This window comes from Meles meles, chromosome 9, assembly GCF_922984935.1.
Source record: "Meles meles chromosome 9, mMelMel3.1 paternal haplotype, whole genome shotgun sequence".
Lineage (NCBI taxonomy): Eukaryota > Metazoa > Chordata > Mammalia > Carnivora > Mustelidae > Meles > Meles meles.
This window is the reverse complement of record NC_060074.1, coordinates 34,219,034-34,233,441: the sequence shown is the minus strand read 5'-3', so window position 1 is coordinate 34,233,441 and position 14,408 is coordinate 34,219,034. Positions and strand designations below refer to the sequence as shown.

General features: G+C 37.9%; 1 protein-coding gene across 2 annotated transcripts in view; it reads left to right on the top strand.

Annotated features, from left to right (window-relative positions):
* Window positions 1–14,408, top strand: part of CUL3 (cullin 3) — a 92,542-nt gene that overhangs the window by 48,421 nt on the left and 29,713 nt on the right. Inside the window, exons 1-2 of one of the 2 annotated variants that reach the window (XM_046019140.1) lie at window positions 10,732–10,736; window positions 13,711–13,871. In XM_046019140.1, the coding sequence (XP_045875096.1) occupies window positions 10,734–10,736; window positions 13,711–13,871 (164 nt within the window). In that variant the 5' untranslated portion in view covers window positions 10,732–10,733. Of the gene's footprint in view, window positions 1–10,731; window positions 10,737–13,710; window positions 13,872–14,408 lie in introns of those variants that run through there. The other variant, XM_046019138.1, reaches the window with a different exon arrangement.

Sequence of the window (14,408 nt, the reverse complement as noted above, 5' to 3'; positions counted from 1 at the left end):
AAGTACTAGACCTTTATGTTAAAAAAAAAAAGTCATCATCATAAATACTGTTGAAGGTCAAGAATGTTGTGCTTGATAATGAGGATTTCATCTTGCCTTCCATCTCAGTTACTCTTTCTGACAAATTGATAGACCTGTAAACCCCTTGATTACCATGCCCTATGAACTGTTTTTGTGTGTGGAGTGATGATGTAGCAGTCCATGAGGTTGACTTTAGGGAGGCAAGTATTCATTCAGCATGAAGTAGGCCCTGTGGTGTGGTCAGAAATAGAGCACATATTTCTTGAGGTAGTAAAGGAAATGAAATTTTTGTTCATAAAGGGTACTGCCCCATATTGTCTGTATGTGCACAAACTTCTTATGTGTACAGATTTCCTCTGTGTGTGTGTGTGTTTCCTGTAGGAAATGGGGAGTGGTGGAGAAGAAATATTTAATGATGAATTAAGAGACACTTGGCTTTAGTTCCTATGTTGTCATTAATTTGCTTAAGTTACTTAACTTCTCCATGTTACTTACTTAACTTCTTTTATTTCCTTATTTATAAGGAAAATAGATTTATTGGATAAGAGCTCTGGTTTTTATCTCTTGGAGTTTTGACCCTCTACCAAAAGTAGATACCTGTGCATCTACTTATCATACAATGTATACTTTTATTTGCAATTTCAGGTTGTTTATGGGTTCCCTACGACCTGTCTATAGGATCTGGTTGAGGATGTGTTGGTTAGATCATTTTAAATTTTCAAGTCTTTCGGGGCACCTGGGTGGCTCAGTGGGTTAAGGCCTCTGCCTTCGGCTCAGGTCATGATCTCAGGGTCCTGGGATCAAGCCCCACATCGGGCTCTCTGCTCCGCGGGGAGCCTGCTTCCTCCTCTCTCTCTGCCTGCCTCTCTGCCTAGTTGTGATTTCTCTCTGTCAAATAAATAAAATATTTAAAAAAAATTTCTTTTTCAAGTCTTTCAACTCTGACGTTTCACACCCTTTTTTTTTTTTTTAAAGATTTTTATTTATTTGACAGATCAAGTAGGCAGAGAAGCAGGCAGAGAAGGGGGAAGCAGGCTCCCTGCTGAGCAGAGAGCCCGATGCGGGGCTTTATCCCAGGACCCTGAGATCATGACCTGAGCCAAAGGCAGGAGCTTAACCCACTGAGCCACCCAGGTGTCCCATACACCTTTTTAAAACTGAAAGTGATCAGTTACTTGCATTGTTTGTAATAAAGGGAAAAACAAGAGGCGAGAGTAGATTAGTATTAAGCTGATGACAGTTTCTTTAAGAACTCTTAAAGTGGGTTGATAGAACGTCAGTTGGCTAGGAGTCTGTCCAGTACTATTCCTTGTAATAGCACCTAACACTTTTAAAGCTCTTAGTGTGTGTCTGGCATTGTTTTAAGCATATTTAAGTATATTTCATTTAATCCTTAAATTGCTATTTTTATTGTTGCTATTTTTAAGCAGTAGTTTGGGAAAGCAATAATTTTTATTTTTTACTAATAGATTTTTATTATTAAATTTCTTAAAAGTAAAAATACTGGGGCGCCTGGGTTTCTCAGTGGTTAAAGCCTCTGCCTTCGGCTCAGGTCATGATCCCAGGGTCCTGGGTTCGAGCCCCACATTGGGCTCCCTGCTAAGCGGGGAGCCTGCTTCCCCTCCTCTCTCTCTGCCTGCTGCTCTGCCTGCTTGTGATCTCTGTCTGTCAAACGAATAAATAAAATCTTAAAAAAAAAAAAAGTAAAAATACTTTTCTAAATACATAGCAATATATACTCTTTATTACATGGCTGCATCTCTTTTTTCTAAATGTTTTAAATACCTGACCTTCTAGGTGAGTATTGTACTCTCCATTTCACAAATGAATAAATCAAGGTTAGAGAAGCTAACCTGCCAAGAACACACAGTTACTATATTACTGGAATAGTGAATCCAAGTCTTTTTTGAACTCAAAGCCCATAGTCTTCACCACTTGGCCTGAACCATCTCAGTGCAGAAGAATTATGTATATTAACTCTGCTTTTTTTTTTTTCTTAAAGATTTTATTTATTTCTTTGACAGATAGAGATCACAAGTAGGCAGAGAGGCAGGCAGAGAGAGAGGAGGAAGCAGGCTCCCTGCTGAGCAGAGATGTGAGGCTGGATCCCAGGACCCTGGGATCATGACCTGAGCTGAAGGCAGAGGTTTTAACCCACTGAGTCACCCAGGCACCCCTATATATTGACTCTGCTTAACAGAATTTCTGATAATTTTTAAAAAGATTTCATTTATTTTAGAGAGCATGCATGAGCTCACAGGGGAGGAGCAAAGGGAAAGGGAGATAATCTCTAGCAGACTCTGCACTGGAGCTCAGTCCCACAACTGTGAGATCGTGACCTGAGCCGAAACTAAGAAGACGCTTAACTGACTGAGCCACCCAGGGGCTACCAGAATTTATGATAATTTACTCAGAGTTGAGCTAACATTCATTCACCTTTGTGCTTATGAGGATAAATTCATTCATTCAGCAAGTATACAATGAGTGTATTATGTATCAAGCATTGCTCTCAACAACTGTGATTTCTTTTTCCAAGTTCTATCATTGGGCAGTTTTATGATGTAGACATCCGTTTGGGCAGATAATCTTGGTTCCCCAAATGGAATTGAAGAACAGTGACTTTTTCCATACTTCCAAGTGTAAGCTATTGAAGCATATTAGAACAGTATTCTGGTTTCTTTTCTTATTATTTTGTTTGAATCTGATATTAAAATTCTCCTTGCAGAGTAACTTGGTTAAGACTTAAATTTCCTAATTGTCATCAGAAGTTACTTAACACCATCATTACCGGAATATTAGAAAATCATTAGATTATTATTAATCTAATTATAGATTAATATTAGATGCCTTAGTGTTTATTGTATCTAGTTGATAGTACTCTAGCCCTGCAGTAATTTGAAAGTCCTCTTCTAATTTTTTTGACATTTTTGTTGACATGTAACATAAATAAAAGTTGGAAGAATCTGTTGTGTGCATTTTTTTAAATGTGGGTTTTGTAGGATTTTTGTTTTTTAGTAATTTGTGGGAGGTTTTTATATATGCTGGGTAAAAGTTCTTGGTAGATACATGTTTTTATTGTTTCCCTGTTTTTGAGCTTGTGGGGCTTAAACTCCCGATCCAAGATCAAGACCTGAGCTGAGATCAAGAGTCAGGCGCTTAACCTACTGAGTCATCAAGGGACCCCTATAGATGTATTTTATATAGTTTAAGAGATACTGTCTTCCATTCTGGACTTGCCTTTTTTTCTCTCTTTTAATGGTGTCTCTGAAGAGAAGCTTTAAATTTCAATTATTTACAGTTTTTCAAACTGCAGTTGTTGAATAAAGTGCTGTATAAACATCTCTTTGGCTAAATTTGTTAACCATATTCAAATTATCCACATCTTCCATATCTTCACTAAATATTTTTGTTTGCTTGTCCTGTCAGCTCCTGAAAAATGTTAAAATCTTTAGATTTGACTATGGATTTGTCTTCTCTCCTTTTAATTGACATATTTTGAGGTTTTTGTTATAAAATGAATATAAATTTTAGGGCTGTTTGATTTTCCTGTTGAGTTGACTCTTATTTTTATGAAATATCCTTCTTTATTTCCTATACTTCTTGCCTTAAAGTCTACTTTGTGTCGTATTACTATATGAGTTTTCTTTTGGTTGGTGTTTATATGGCAAATTTCACCCCATCCTTTCCTTTCCACCTTTTTGTGTCCTTATCATTTATAAGCGCCATACAGTAATAGGCTTTTTAAGGCCATCTGATAATTTTTGTTTTTAAATTGAAGCATATGGCTTATTTATGTTTAATATAATTACTAGTACATTTGGGTGTAAGTTTGCCATTATATTGGATTTTTTTTTTTTTTTCTGTCTCAGCTATTCTTTGTTGGTTTTTCCCAGCTTCCTTGCCTTTTTTTTAGGTGAATGGAGTATGTTTTATTATCCATTTATATTACCTTGTGTTACTTATATTTATATATTCTTTTTCTAAATTATTTTTGTGGTTACCTTAGAGATTATAACATAGATTCTTGACTTAGAGTTTACCTTATATATGTGTATATTTTAACCACTTCCTGGGAAGGAGTCTTAGAATGCTTTGACTTCCTGAAGTTTTTTTCCCCCTTGGCTTTTAGATATTTGGTACTGGGTATTTGTTTTGGTGTGGAGGACAAACCTGCAAATTTTGTCGACATTGTGTCTGGATGGTATCTTCCTTCCAAGGAAATGTAATCTTCTTCTGCCAGGCAGGCATAATATGGGCAAATCACCATGATCTAGTTGAAGCTGGCTTTTAGGCTCTAAGTTTGTCTATTTTGAGTTTCCCTTTATTTCTGAAGCATGTCTTTACTCGTAGAGAATAGCCATCTGGGGTCTAGAAGCCCAAGGTGTTTATCAGTTTACTTTCCATGTTACTGTGCCTTGAATTCCATCTTTTGTCTCCTCACCATTTTAAGTCTGCCAGTGTGGTCTCTCTTCGTCTCTTAGCCTCCCAGTGCTGCTTTGTCTTTGGTGTTTGGTGTCTTGCCCATGCTTATGTGGTTTGTCAGTAAACATCTTGATGAAAATTGCTTGCAAAAGTTCTGGTTCTTCTTTGCATTGCTTTCTTTTCAGACTTTGGTTTCATAAGTCTTAGCTGCTTGATAGCCAGCCTACCTGTGACTTTCTGCTTAGCCTCTCATTTCCAGTTTTCCAAATAAAACCAATAACCCAAGGAAACGACTGAGGGTGAATGTTGGTCTCTTTTCAGTGTACTTACTTGCCTTTTCTCCAGAATCTTGGCGCCACAAGTCCAGGTTGCCTTTGTTGCTCTTTGATGCTTTTAAACAGTTGGTGTTTGTTTACTTAAATTGTTGTGAAATGCAGTTAACATACAATTTATTGTCTTAACCAATTTTAAGTGTACAGTTCAGTGATAAGTACATTCATACAGTTGTGCAACCATCACCGACATCTACCTCCAGAACTTCTCATCTTGTAAAACTAAAACTCTGTACCCATTAAATAGTAATTTCCCATTACTCTCCCTTGAGCCCGTTGCATTCATCATTGTATTTTCTATTTATATGAACTTGACCAATCTAGGTAACTCATATAAATGGAATCACAGAGTATTTCTCCTTTTGTGACTCAGGTTTAATCCATGTTGTAGCATGTGTCAGAATTCCCTTTTTAAGGCCAAATAATAATTCTGTTTTATGTATGTACTTCACTTTTTTTTTTTTTAAGATTTTTTTATTTATTTGACAAGAGAGACAGCCAGAGCAGGAACACAAGCAAGGGGGAGTGGGAGAGGGAGAAGCAGGATTCCTGCAAAGCAGGGAGCCCAACACGGGGCTCGATCCCAGGACCCTGGGATCATGAACTGAGCCCAAGGCAGACACCTAACGACTGAGCCACAGGTGCCCCCGTTTGGACTTCATTTTGCTTAGCCATTCATCTGTCAGTGAGCACTAGGGTTGTTTCCACTGTTTGGCTATTTTGCATAGTGCTGCTATGAACATGGGTATTCATTGAGACCCTGTTTTCAGTTATTTTGAATATATACCCGGATGGTGGAATTGCTGGATCATATGGCAGTTCCATTTTTAATTTTTGAGTAACCACCATGCTGTTTTCCATAGCAGACACCATTTTGCATTTCCACCAGCAATTCTCAAGAGTTCACTTTCTTCATTCCCTTGATATTTTCTGTTTCTGTTTTATTTTGTTTTCTGATAGTAGCTATTTTGATGGGTATGAGGAGGTGTGGTAGCTTTTTATTTTCATCCAGCTTTTATAGTTGTTCTTGGCAGAGGAATTGGTCTTGTAAAAGCTATTCTTTCAGTATTAGAAGTGGAAGTAAGTGAAACAGCATTTTAAGGTAGGTGTTACTATTAAGTTGAGGAAAGAGACAGATGTTAAAGTCACACCTAGTAAATGGCAGAGATAGGATTGAAATAACCTATCTGGCTCTTAAATCTGAGCTCTTCACCACTGAATTCTATTGCTTCTTTAATATAGGCCTTCCTTTCTAAAGTCTTGCAACCTCATTATTCCTAGATCTGATTTCTTTAAGAGAGATAGCAAGAGAAAGCAAGAGCGACGAAAGGGGAGCAGTAAAGGGAGAAGCAGGCTCCCCACTGAGCAGGGAACTGGCCATGTGGCTCAATCCCAGGACCCTGGGATCATGACCTGAGCTAAAGGCAGGTGCTTAACCGACTGAGCCACCCAGGCTCCCCCAAGATCTTGATTTCTGTTACTTGATTACTCTTATGGTTCTAATATGGGCTTTTTTTCTGCTACCATTAGATTCTTGAGTTTTAGAGTAGGAAACAGTGCTTTTATTTTAGGATTTGGTGCAATTTACACAGCTTTAGAGAAACATGACCAAGGTTTTGATTTGTCAGATATCCTAGGATACAATTCTTAAAATACATGGAAGTTATTTTCAAGGAGAATTTTTTATAACTACATTGTTTTAAAAACTTTGACATCCCTGAGAGATCCCTGAGAGAGATTTTAGGCCCATTTTACAGTGATGGAAACTGTGACTTTGAGCTTTAGTCATGGATGTAAGTTTTCAAGCCATCTATCTGTATTCTTTGCTTTTCTATGTACTTTACCCAGTAACATTTTTAAATCCAGAAATGTTAATCTGTCTGAGCAGTTTATTATTTCCTCTCTTACTGGTGCCCTTTCCACAGTGCAGTCAGGACTAACATTGTGGAAAATACTGGGACAGTCAATTCTTTAAACTTTGCTCTAATTTGATTGATTTTTTTTATTGTAACTGCACTAGAAACTTTTTGTTACTTTTCCCAGGTTTGGGTTTTTTTTTTTTTTTTTTTTTTAATTTTCTATTTCTTTCTTCATAGTGTTAAGCCTTCTTAACTTGTATTTATTTCATGGCTTGAAAGTGAACCTTTTCGAAAACACTTACATTTATTACTGCTGATAGAAGATTGCCTAGTGATTAAGCTTGGGAAAGCAGGGTCAAACTGGTTCTAACAGGTAGTAGCTATTTGTTACAGGGTTATTTGCTTTGTTGTTGTTTTAATAAGCTAAACTTTTCAGGGTTTATCTCTAGTTTATAAGCAGGACAAATGCTTACTATTTGTACAGATTTTTACCCCTGTTTACATTGTTCATCTCCTCCTATCCTCTTTTTTAAATATAAATTAAAAAAAAAACCTGTTGGTTAAAAAATATGCTGAACTATTTTTTTTCTTTTTTTTTTAAATTAGGGTCTTTTTTTTTTTTTTAAGATTTTTATTTATTTATTTGACAGACAGAGATCACAAGTAGACAGAGAGGGAGGCAGAGAGAGAGAGGAGGAAGCAGGCTCCATGCTTGAGCAGAGAGCCTGATGCGGGGCTCGATCCCAGGACCCTGAGATCATGACCTGAGCTGAAGGCAGAGGCTTTAACCCACTGAGCCACCCAGGCGCCCCGCTGAACTATTTCTTGTAGGTAAATTAGGTATTAAGAATTAGTGGGTTTTTTTGAACTTCATGCTCATGGTTTTGGTTTATTTTCATTGTTTTAATACCATTTCTGAGTAATTAATTTCTTTAACTCACAAAGTCAGTCACTCCTTGACTTTGTACAGGTTTAGCTTTCATAAACTCTGCATGTCCACATAGCATGTCTTGACATCTCTAAGAATATTAGAATCTTGGTAAGGAAACTCATCAGTTAAGGGGGGAAGGCAGATTATTTCTCAAGATGGTGGGAGTAGTAATATCTGTGGCCTTGTGGGGCCAAGCACCTTGTAGGCAGATGTCCTGTTGTTGACTCGTAATGTGAAGAGCCCTAGGTCATGAGTAGGCATTTGCTGAAAGAGATTTATGTGGAAATCTGTTGGTTGAGGTCTCCCTTGTTTGTGGCAGAGGAAGAGACTCCAATCTCTCTACCTCAGTTCCTAGAGACCTGCCTGCCTGCCCTAGTTGATGCTTTTAAACAGGTACTTTATAATTTATCTAGCTTTTATAGTTGTTCTTGGCAGGGAAGTTGGCATTACAAAAGTATTCTTTCAAGACTAGGGGTAGAAATAAGTGGGGGTAGCATTGTAAGGTCACGTGTTGGGTAGCAGTTGGGTTGTAGGTACAAAAGCAGTCTGGCTTTTCCCCAGGTTTGTGAAAACAGGGCCAATTAGATGGTCCCATCATTAGTTACTCCTCCTCACCTCTGGGTTCATCTAGCTTGTGAAGAAGATTGCTTGTTGTAGGTTTGCTTGGCCTAGGAATAGCAACCCCTGAGAGAGAACCATAAATAGAGATTGAAAATACAGTTTATCTCTGTAGCGATGAAACTCCTGTCCCTTCAGTAAATCTAATGTTTGACTCAGACATTAAACTTTCAAACGTGTTTTTTAGAACATTATGTATTTAAAATGGTGTATTTTCTCTTAAAAAGGCAAATAGAAGCAACCACCAACTTTCTGTCTCTGCTTAGCTTTCTTCAATAGATAAATGACTAATGTTGGACTCATACAAACTATATTTTGGTCAAAAAGCCTGAAATTAAAATACTGCTTTTTTTTAGGTTATTCTTTAATATTTTTTCTCTCTTTTGGGATGATTTCATCTTGTCCTTACTTTGAGGTTGTTTTCTTTTAGCTAGTTAGAGGTTAACTAGAGGTAGGATTTTAGATCTTTTTAAATTAAATATTCTTCTAGAAACATACATATTAAAAGTCCTATGGTGATTTAAATAATTAGAACTACATTATTGTATTACATAAATTCAGCCACTTATTTTTTTAAGATTTTATTTTATTATCTTTTTTAAGTAATCTGTAAACCCAGTGTTGGGCTCAAACCTATAACCCCAAGATCAGGAGTCACGTGTTCACCAACCGAGCCAGCCAGGTGCCCCTAGCCACTTTTTTTTTCCTGTTGTAATCTATTGGGAAAATGCTATTGTGTACCCACAGGCTGAATTCCTTCTGATAATACCAGTAAGCAAGAAATAGAAGATTCAGCATGTTTATTTAGTAAATATTTTAATATATATCATGTGCAGATCACAGGTTTGTTGTGTGTGCATTTCTGTTTAACGTACGTACATATAAACACTTGAGTATATATATGTATGTCTTTGATTTTGCTTGGTGGTAATTAATTATACATATCGAACATTTAATATATATAACTAGTATTACTAGTTTAAATAGCCACACATATTTTGTGGGTTTTCTCTTGTCCATTTATTGGTACTTTCAAATCTTAGGGGTAACAGGTTTTCTTAATATTATATGTCATTTAATTGCATTCATTATATACACCTTGAGAGTCTCACATTAAAAGACAAAGGTTAAGGTCTTATACTACATCTGTATTTCTTTTGTCTCCAGTCATCTTCCATGGATTTGAATGTTCTCTGCCCTACTCAAATACTCAAATACACAGCTCCAAATACCCATCAGCAGATGAACTAAATGTGGCATATCCATACAATAGAGTACTATTCAGCACTACAAAGGAATGAAATACTGATAAATGTTAACACCATTATGAACCTCAGCAACTTTATGCTTGGTGAAAAATCACACAGGAAAAGTTACATGTGATTCAATTATATTAAATGACCAGAAAAAGAAATTTGTAGAGAGAGAAAGCAGAGCTGCTGGAAGTGGGAGTGACTACAAACGGGCTCAAAGGATTTTTTGGGGTGATAGAAATAGTTCTAGAACTAGATTGTGGCCATTGTTAGACAACTGTAGAAATGTACTGTAGATTACTGAACTGTACTCTTAAAATGAGTGGCATATAAATCACACTGCAGTAAAGCCAAAAAGGGGGAAACATTAAAAATGCTCCATGCTAAAATTCATAATTTACTTTGAAGATTACATTATATGTGCCTTTTTGTTCTGTAATTCTTATAGGTAGTGCCCTTTTACCAAAGACAGTACAATCTGACCTAATTCTTTTGACATCTGTCTTAAGAACATTTGGTTTCCTAAGAGGCTAAACTTGCTAGTGTCATATATATGTTATATATGATACGTATCTGACCCCCACACACCCTACAAGTCCCATAGACATGTAGTAGAGTTGGAACTTGCAGTGCTTGCTGGAATTACCAGTGTTTTCTATTCTGTGAAACAGCCTGATACAGAATTCTGTCACTGCTGTTTACACTGCTTTCAGTATCTCTTCTGTATTTTGCTCTTACCAGTTATTTGTGTTTACTAAGTCAGTTGTATTTATTTTCAAGTCTGTTTATGCCAGTTGTACTTGTTATTAATACATAATTTAATACGCTGTAAATCAATAAAATGGTGTTAAAAATGATAGGATTTTTTCTTTGGTAAACTAGACTGAATGTTTTAGAAAGACTTGACAAAGGCAAATCACTAAATACTGGTTTGAGTTAGATATGAGTAATTTAAAAGAATGAAGCAGGGATCGTAATAAACTAGAAGGACTTTTTTACATTCAGATTGCTTCACAAATGTCTCTAGTTTTCATGCTCCATCTTAGTGAAACAAAGTAGAAAAATTATTATGAGGTGAGAGTGTATGTAAGAAAGAACACTGAACTCCAGTCACAGGATTCTTGTTCAAAGATGGAAGAAAGTCTTGATAGCTCAGTGAACATGTATTATGTTTTAAATTAAAATTTTTAAGATGCAAATATGTGAATGTACATTTGTTTTTCTCTTTTTACCACCTATGTTCAGTTAAGCAGCCAGTTACTAGTTTTGATTATTTAGGGTGAGAGTGATACTGTATATGGTGCTGTTTAAAACTGTAAACATCAGATTTACAAATGATTTATGCAATAGAGTATTTTTATAACACAGAAGATTCTTGGTGCTTTTTAAATGTTTAGATTTGTGCCAGCTTTTATTGTATGCATCCTCTTTCATGGTGAAAAATAAGGCAAAAGCTCTTGGGTGGCTCAGTTAGTTGTGCATCGACTCTTGGTTTCAGCTCAGATAGTGATCTCAGGGTCATGAGATAGAGCTGTATTGGGCCCCAGCGCTCAGCAGGGAGCCTGCTTAAGATTTTCTGTCTCTCAGGGTGCCTGGGTGGCTCATTGGGTTGAGCCTCACATTGGGCTCCCTTCTTAGCAGAGAGCCTGCTTCCCCGCCCCCCCCCGCCCCCCCCCCCCCCCCCGCCTGTTGTGATACTTCTCTCTGTCAAATAAATAAACAAAATTTAAAAAAAAAAAAAAAGATTTTTGGTCTCTCCTCTGTGTTCTCTGTCTGTTGCTCCCCCCCCCCCCCATAGTTGGGGAGACACAGAATTTAAGATTTTGAGGTGGACATGTAAAGCTTAAGAATTTATTGGAGAGAGAACACCAAATGGGGGATGACCCCAGTGCTGCTGGAAGGTCCAGGGATGGGTTCTGGAATGGGAGACTGTAACAGCTTCTTCACAGGATTTGGCAGCCTCTGCTGGGGGCTAGGGCTGAGTCCAAGGCTGTGGAGCTTTCAGAGGCAAGGCCAGAGAAGGAGTGGATCCCCATCACCAAGCTGGGCTGTCTGGTCAATGACATGGGGATCAGATCCCTAGAGGAAACCTCTCTTCTTTCTGAAGAGAGATTCTTTCTTCATACTTCTGAGTATGAGATTATTGACTTTTTCCTAGTGTCATCCCTCAGGGATGAGGTTCTGAAGGTAATAACTGTGCAAAAGCAGACCTGTGCCGGCCAGCAGACCAGCTTCAAGGCATTTGTTGCCATCGGACATTAGACTGGATAAGTTGGTCTGGGTATTAAGTGCTACAAGGAAATAGCCACTGCTATCCAGGGTCCATCACCCTGGTCTAAGGTTTCCAGTGTCCCCATGGGGGAACAAGATCAACAAGTGCCACACTGTCCCATGCAAGGTGAATGGCTGCTGTGGCTCTGTGCTAGTATACACCTCATCCCTGCCCTCAGAGGCACTGGCATCGTCTCAGCCCATGCTCAAGAAGCTAGTGATGATGCCTGGTATTGACGACTGCTCCCCCTCAGCCAGGGGCTGCACTGCCACCCTGGGCAGCTTTGCCAAGTTTTGATATCATTTCTAAGACCTATAGTTGTCTCACCCCTGACCTCTGGAAAGACTGTGTTCACCAAGTCTCCCTATCAAGAACTCACCAATATCTTGTAAAGATCCACACCAGAGTCTCTGTGGAGAGGACCCAGGCTCCAGATGTGGCCACCACATTAGTTTTATACAAAGGGAAAAAAATGAAAGCATATTTAAAGAATAGAAGTTTACCAGAGAGTCATCTGTGGAAATTCTGAACCTATTGAAGTTGCGCGATTTTAAAAATGTGAGCTTCTGGGCGCCTGGGTGGCTCAGTGGGTTAAGCCGCTGCCTTCGGCTCAGGTCATGATCTCGGGGTCCTGGGATCAAGTCCCACATAGGGCTCTGCTCAGCAGGGAGCCTGCTTCCCTCTCTCTCTCTCTCTGCCTGCCTCTCTATCTACTTGTGATCTGTCTCTGTCAAATAAATGTTTAAAAAAAAAAAAATGTGAGCTTCTGCCAAGATGATACAGAATGTAGAAATGTGAGCAGCGAAGATACTAGTCAAAGAGTAGCTTTCCTTGTAGCCAAGAGGGGTGTGCCCTGGAAGAGCTGAATGGAGGAGTTTGTGGGAGTGATGTCACATGAAGAGAATGGTGCTAGGGGAGACTGTAGTTAGTTAGCCCTTGTTGGTCAGTGCCATTTCGGTTGTATCACTGATACGGTTGAGCTTCTGTTTATGTTCACCTGGTGGCTTTGCTTGGTGTTGCGTGTAATGACAGTGTTCCTTATGAAACTTTGAGGATCACAGTTTGCAGTGGTTCTTAACTGGTTTGGGATCATAAATGCCTTTAAGAATCTGGTGAAAGCTAGTGTTATATACTAGCAAACACACAATAATTTCATACTTTTTGGAAGTTTTGAGACTGAGGCCCAGAGAGATCCTGGTTAAGAACAGAAAGAAATTCTGTTGCTAATCCTTTTGTGAATTAAAAACTTAGTAGTTTTATTCCAGTGTATTTTGGTGTAAATGTGGATTTTCAAATAATGCACAAAATAGGACTTGTATAACGAATAATTCTGGAATTTATGTGCTGTATAAAGTAAGGACACACCTGTAATCAAGTTGGCAAGAACTTGAAAATAAGAGGACTACAAGGAATCTGTTTGAAATGACAGTAACTAGAGGTGTTCTAATTATGGAACTCTCAATGCCGCTGTATTATAAGCATTAAAGCCTTTTAATATTTACCAGTAAGCAACCAGCTTAAGTTACATGGATCTTTATTTCATTTGGCTCTTAATTTTACTTCATAGAATATGATCTTTAAGTACGGTATTTAAGGAAGTATGAACCATGTTCATGCATGGTATGGCTCTGGAGAGAAAGGAAAGTGTTTCTACCTTTCTGTCTACCTTTCTCCTCTGTTTTCTGCTCACCTACCTTACCCTGGATGTGGTGGTTCCCTGGCACCTTTTTTCTTCAGGTTAGATGACCACCTATAGCCAATTGTTTGTAAATTGTACAATATACAAACAATTGTTTGTAAATCTTTACAACTGTAAAGATTGACTTTTACTTCATTTGAGAGGTGCTAGAAAATTCCATGGTGCTTAAAGTAGTTTGGAGTGTTTCTCACCTGAAAAATGGGCTGCTTCTGGAATTTTATTTCCTGTATTATAGCTCACAATGATTATTTTTATGTTTGCGGGAATTGTGCTCATGTTTCTATGACTTTGTTTTCACTGCAGGACCGTGTATATGTACAACAAAATAATGTGGAGAATGTCTACAATTTGGGACTAATTATTTTTCGCGATCAAGTTGTACGTTATGGGTGTATTAGGGATCACCTACGACAAACGCTATTGGACATGATTGCAAGAGAGCGGAAAGGAGAAGTTGTAGATCGGTATAATCATCTTTTTATATTTTTGGGTTTGGTTTTTTTAGTGGTTAATATCTTGAGAACCGATTTACTGTCTAGGACATAATGAAAATCCTCAAAAACATTTTCACAATTAATAAAGTTACCAAGATTTTAACTTAAGCACATACCTATTATTAGAAGAGACTATTCCTGAGCTTTTATTTAATATACTTTTAAAAAAACAAATCAGCCATTAGTCTTCCCTTTTGGTTTTTCATGTATTTTTTATGCTGGCATTTTGTTCTTTTTTACTGTGTGATAACATTTTTTTGTTCCCTTTGTCTTTCTCTTTAAAAGGCTTCAGGGTAGCCTTCGTTCTTAACACATTTGAAGAAAAGTGTTGAACATAATGTACGATGACTAAGAACTCTCCCATGCCCCTTCTGTTAGGTCACGTTGTCTCCCCTTCTTGCATGGCTGCAGTATCATTTTTGTGACACTGCAGCTAGAACGGCTTGAAGCATGGAAGACTGCTTTCTCTGTGGTCTGCACTCAGAGCAGTAGAGGAAGACTTGTAAA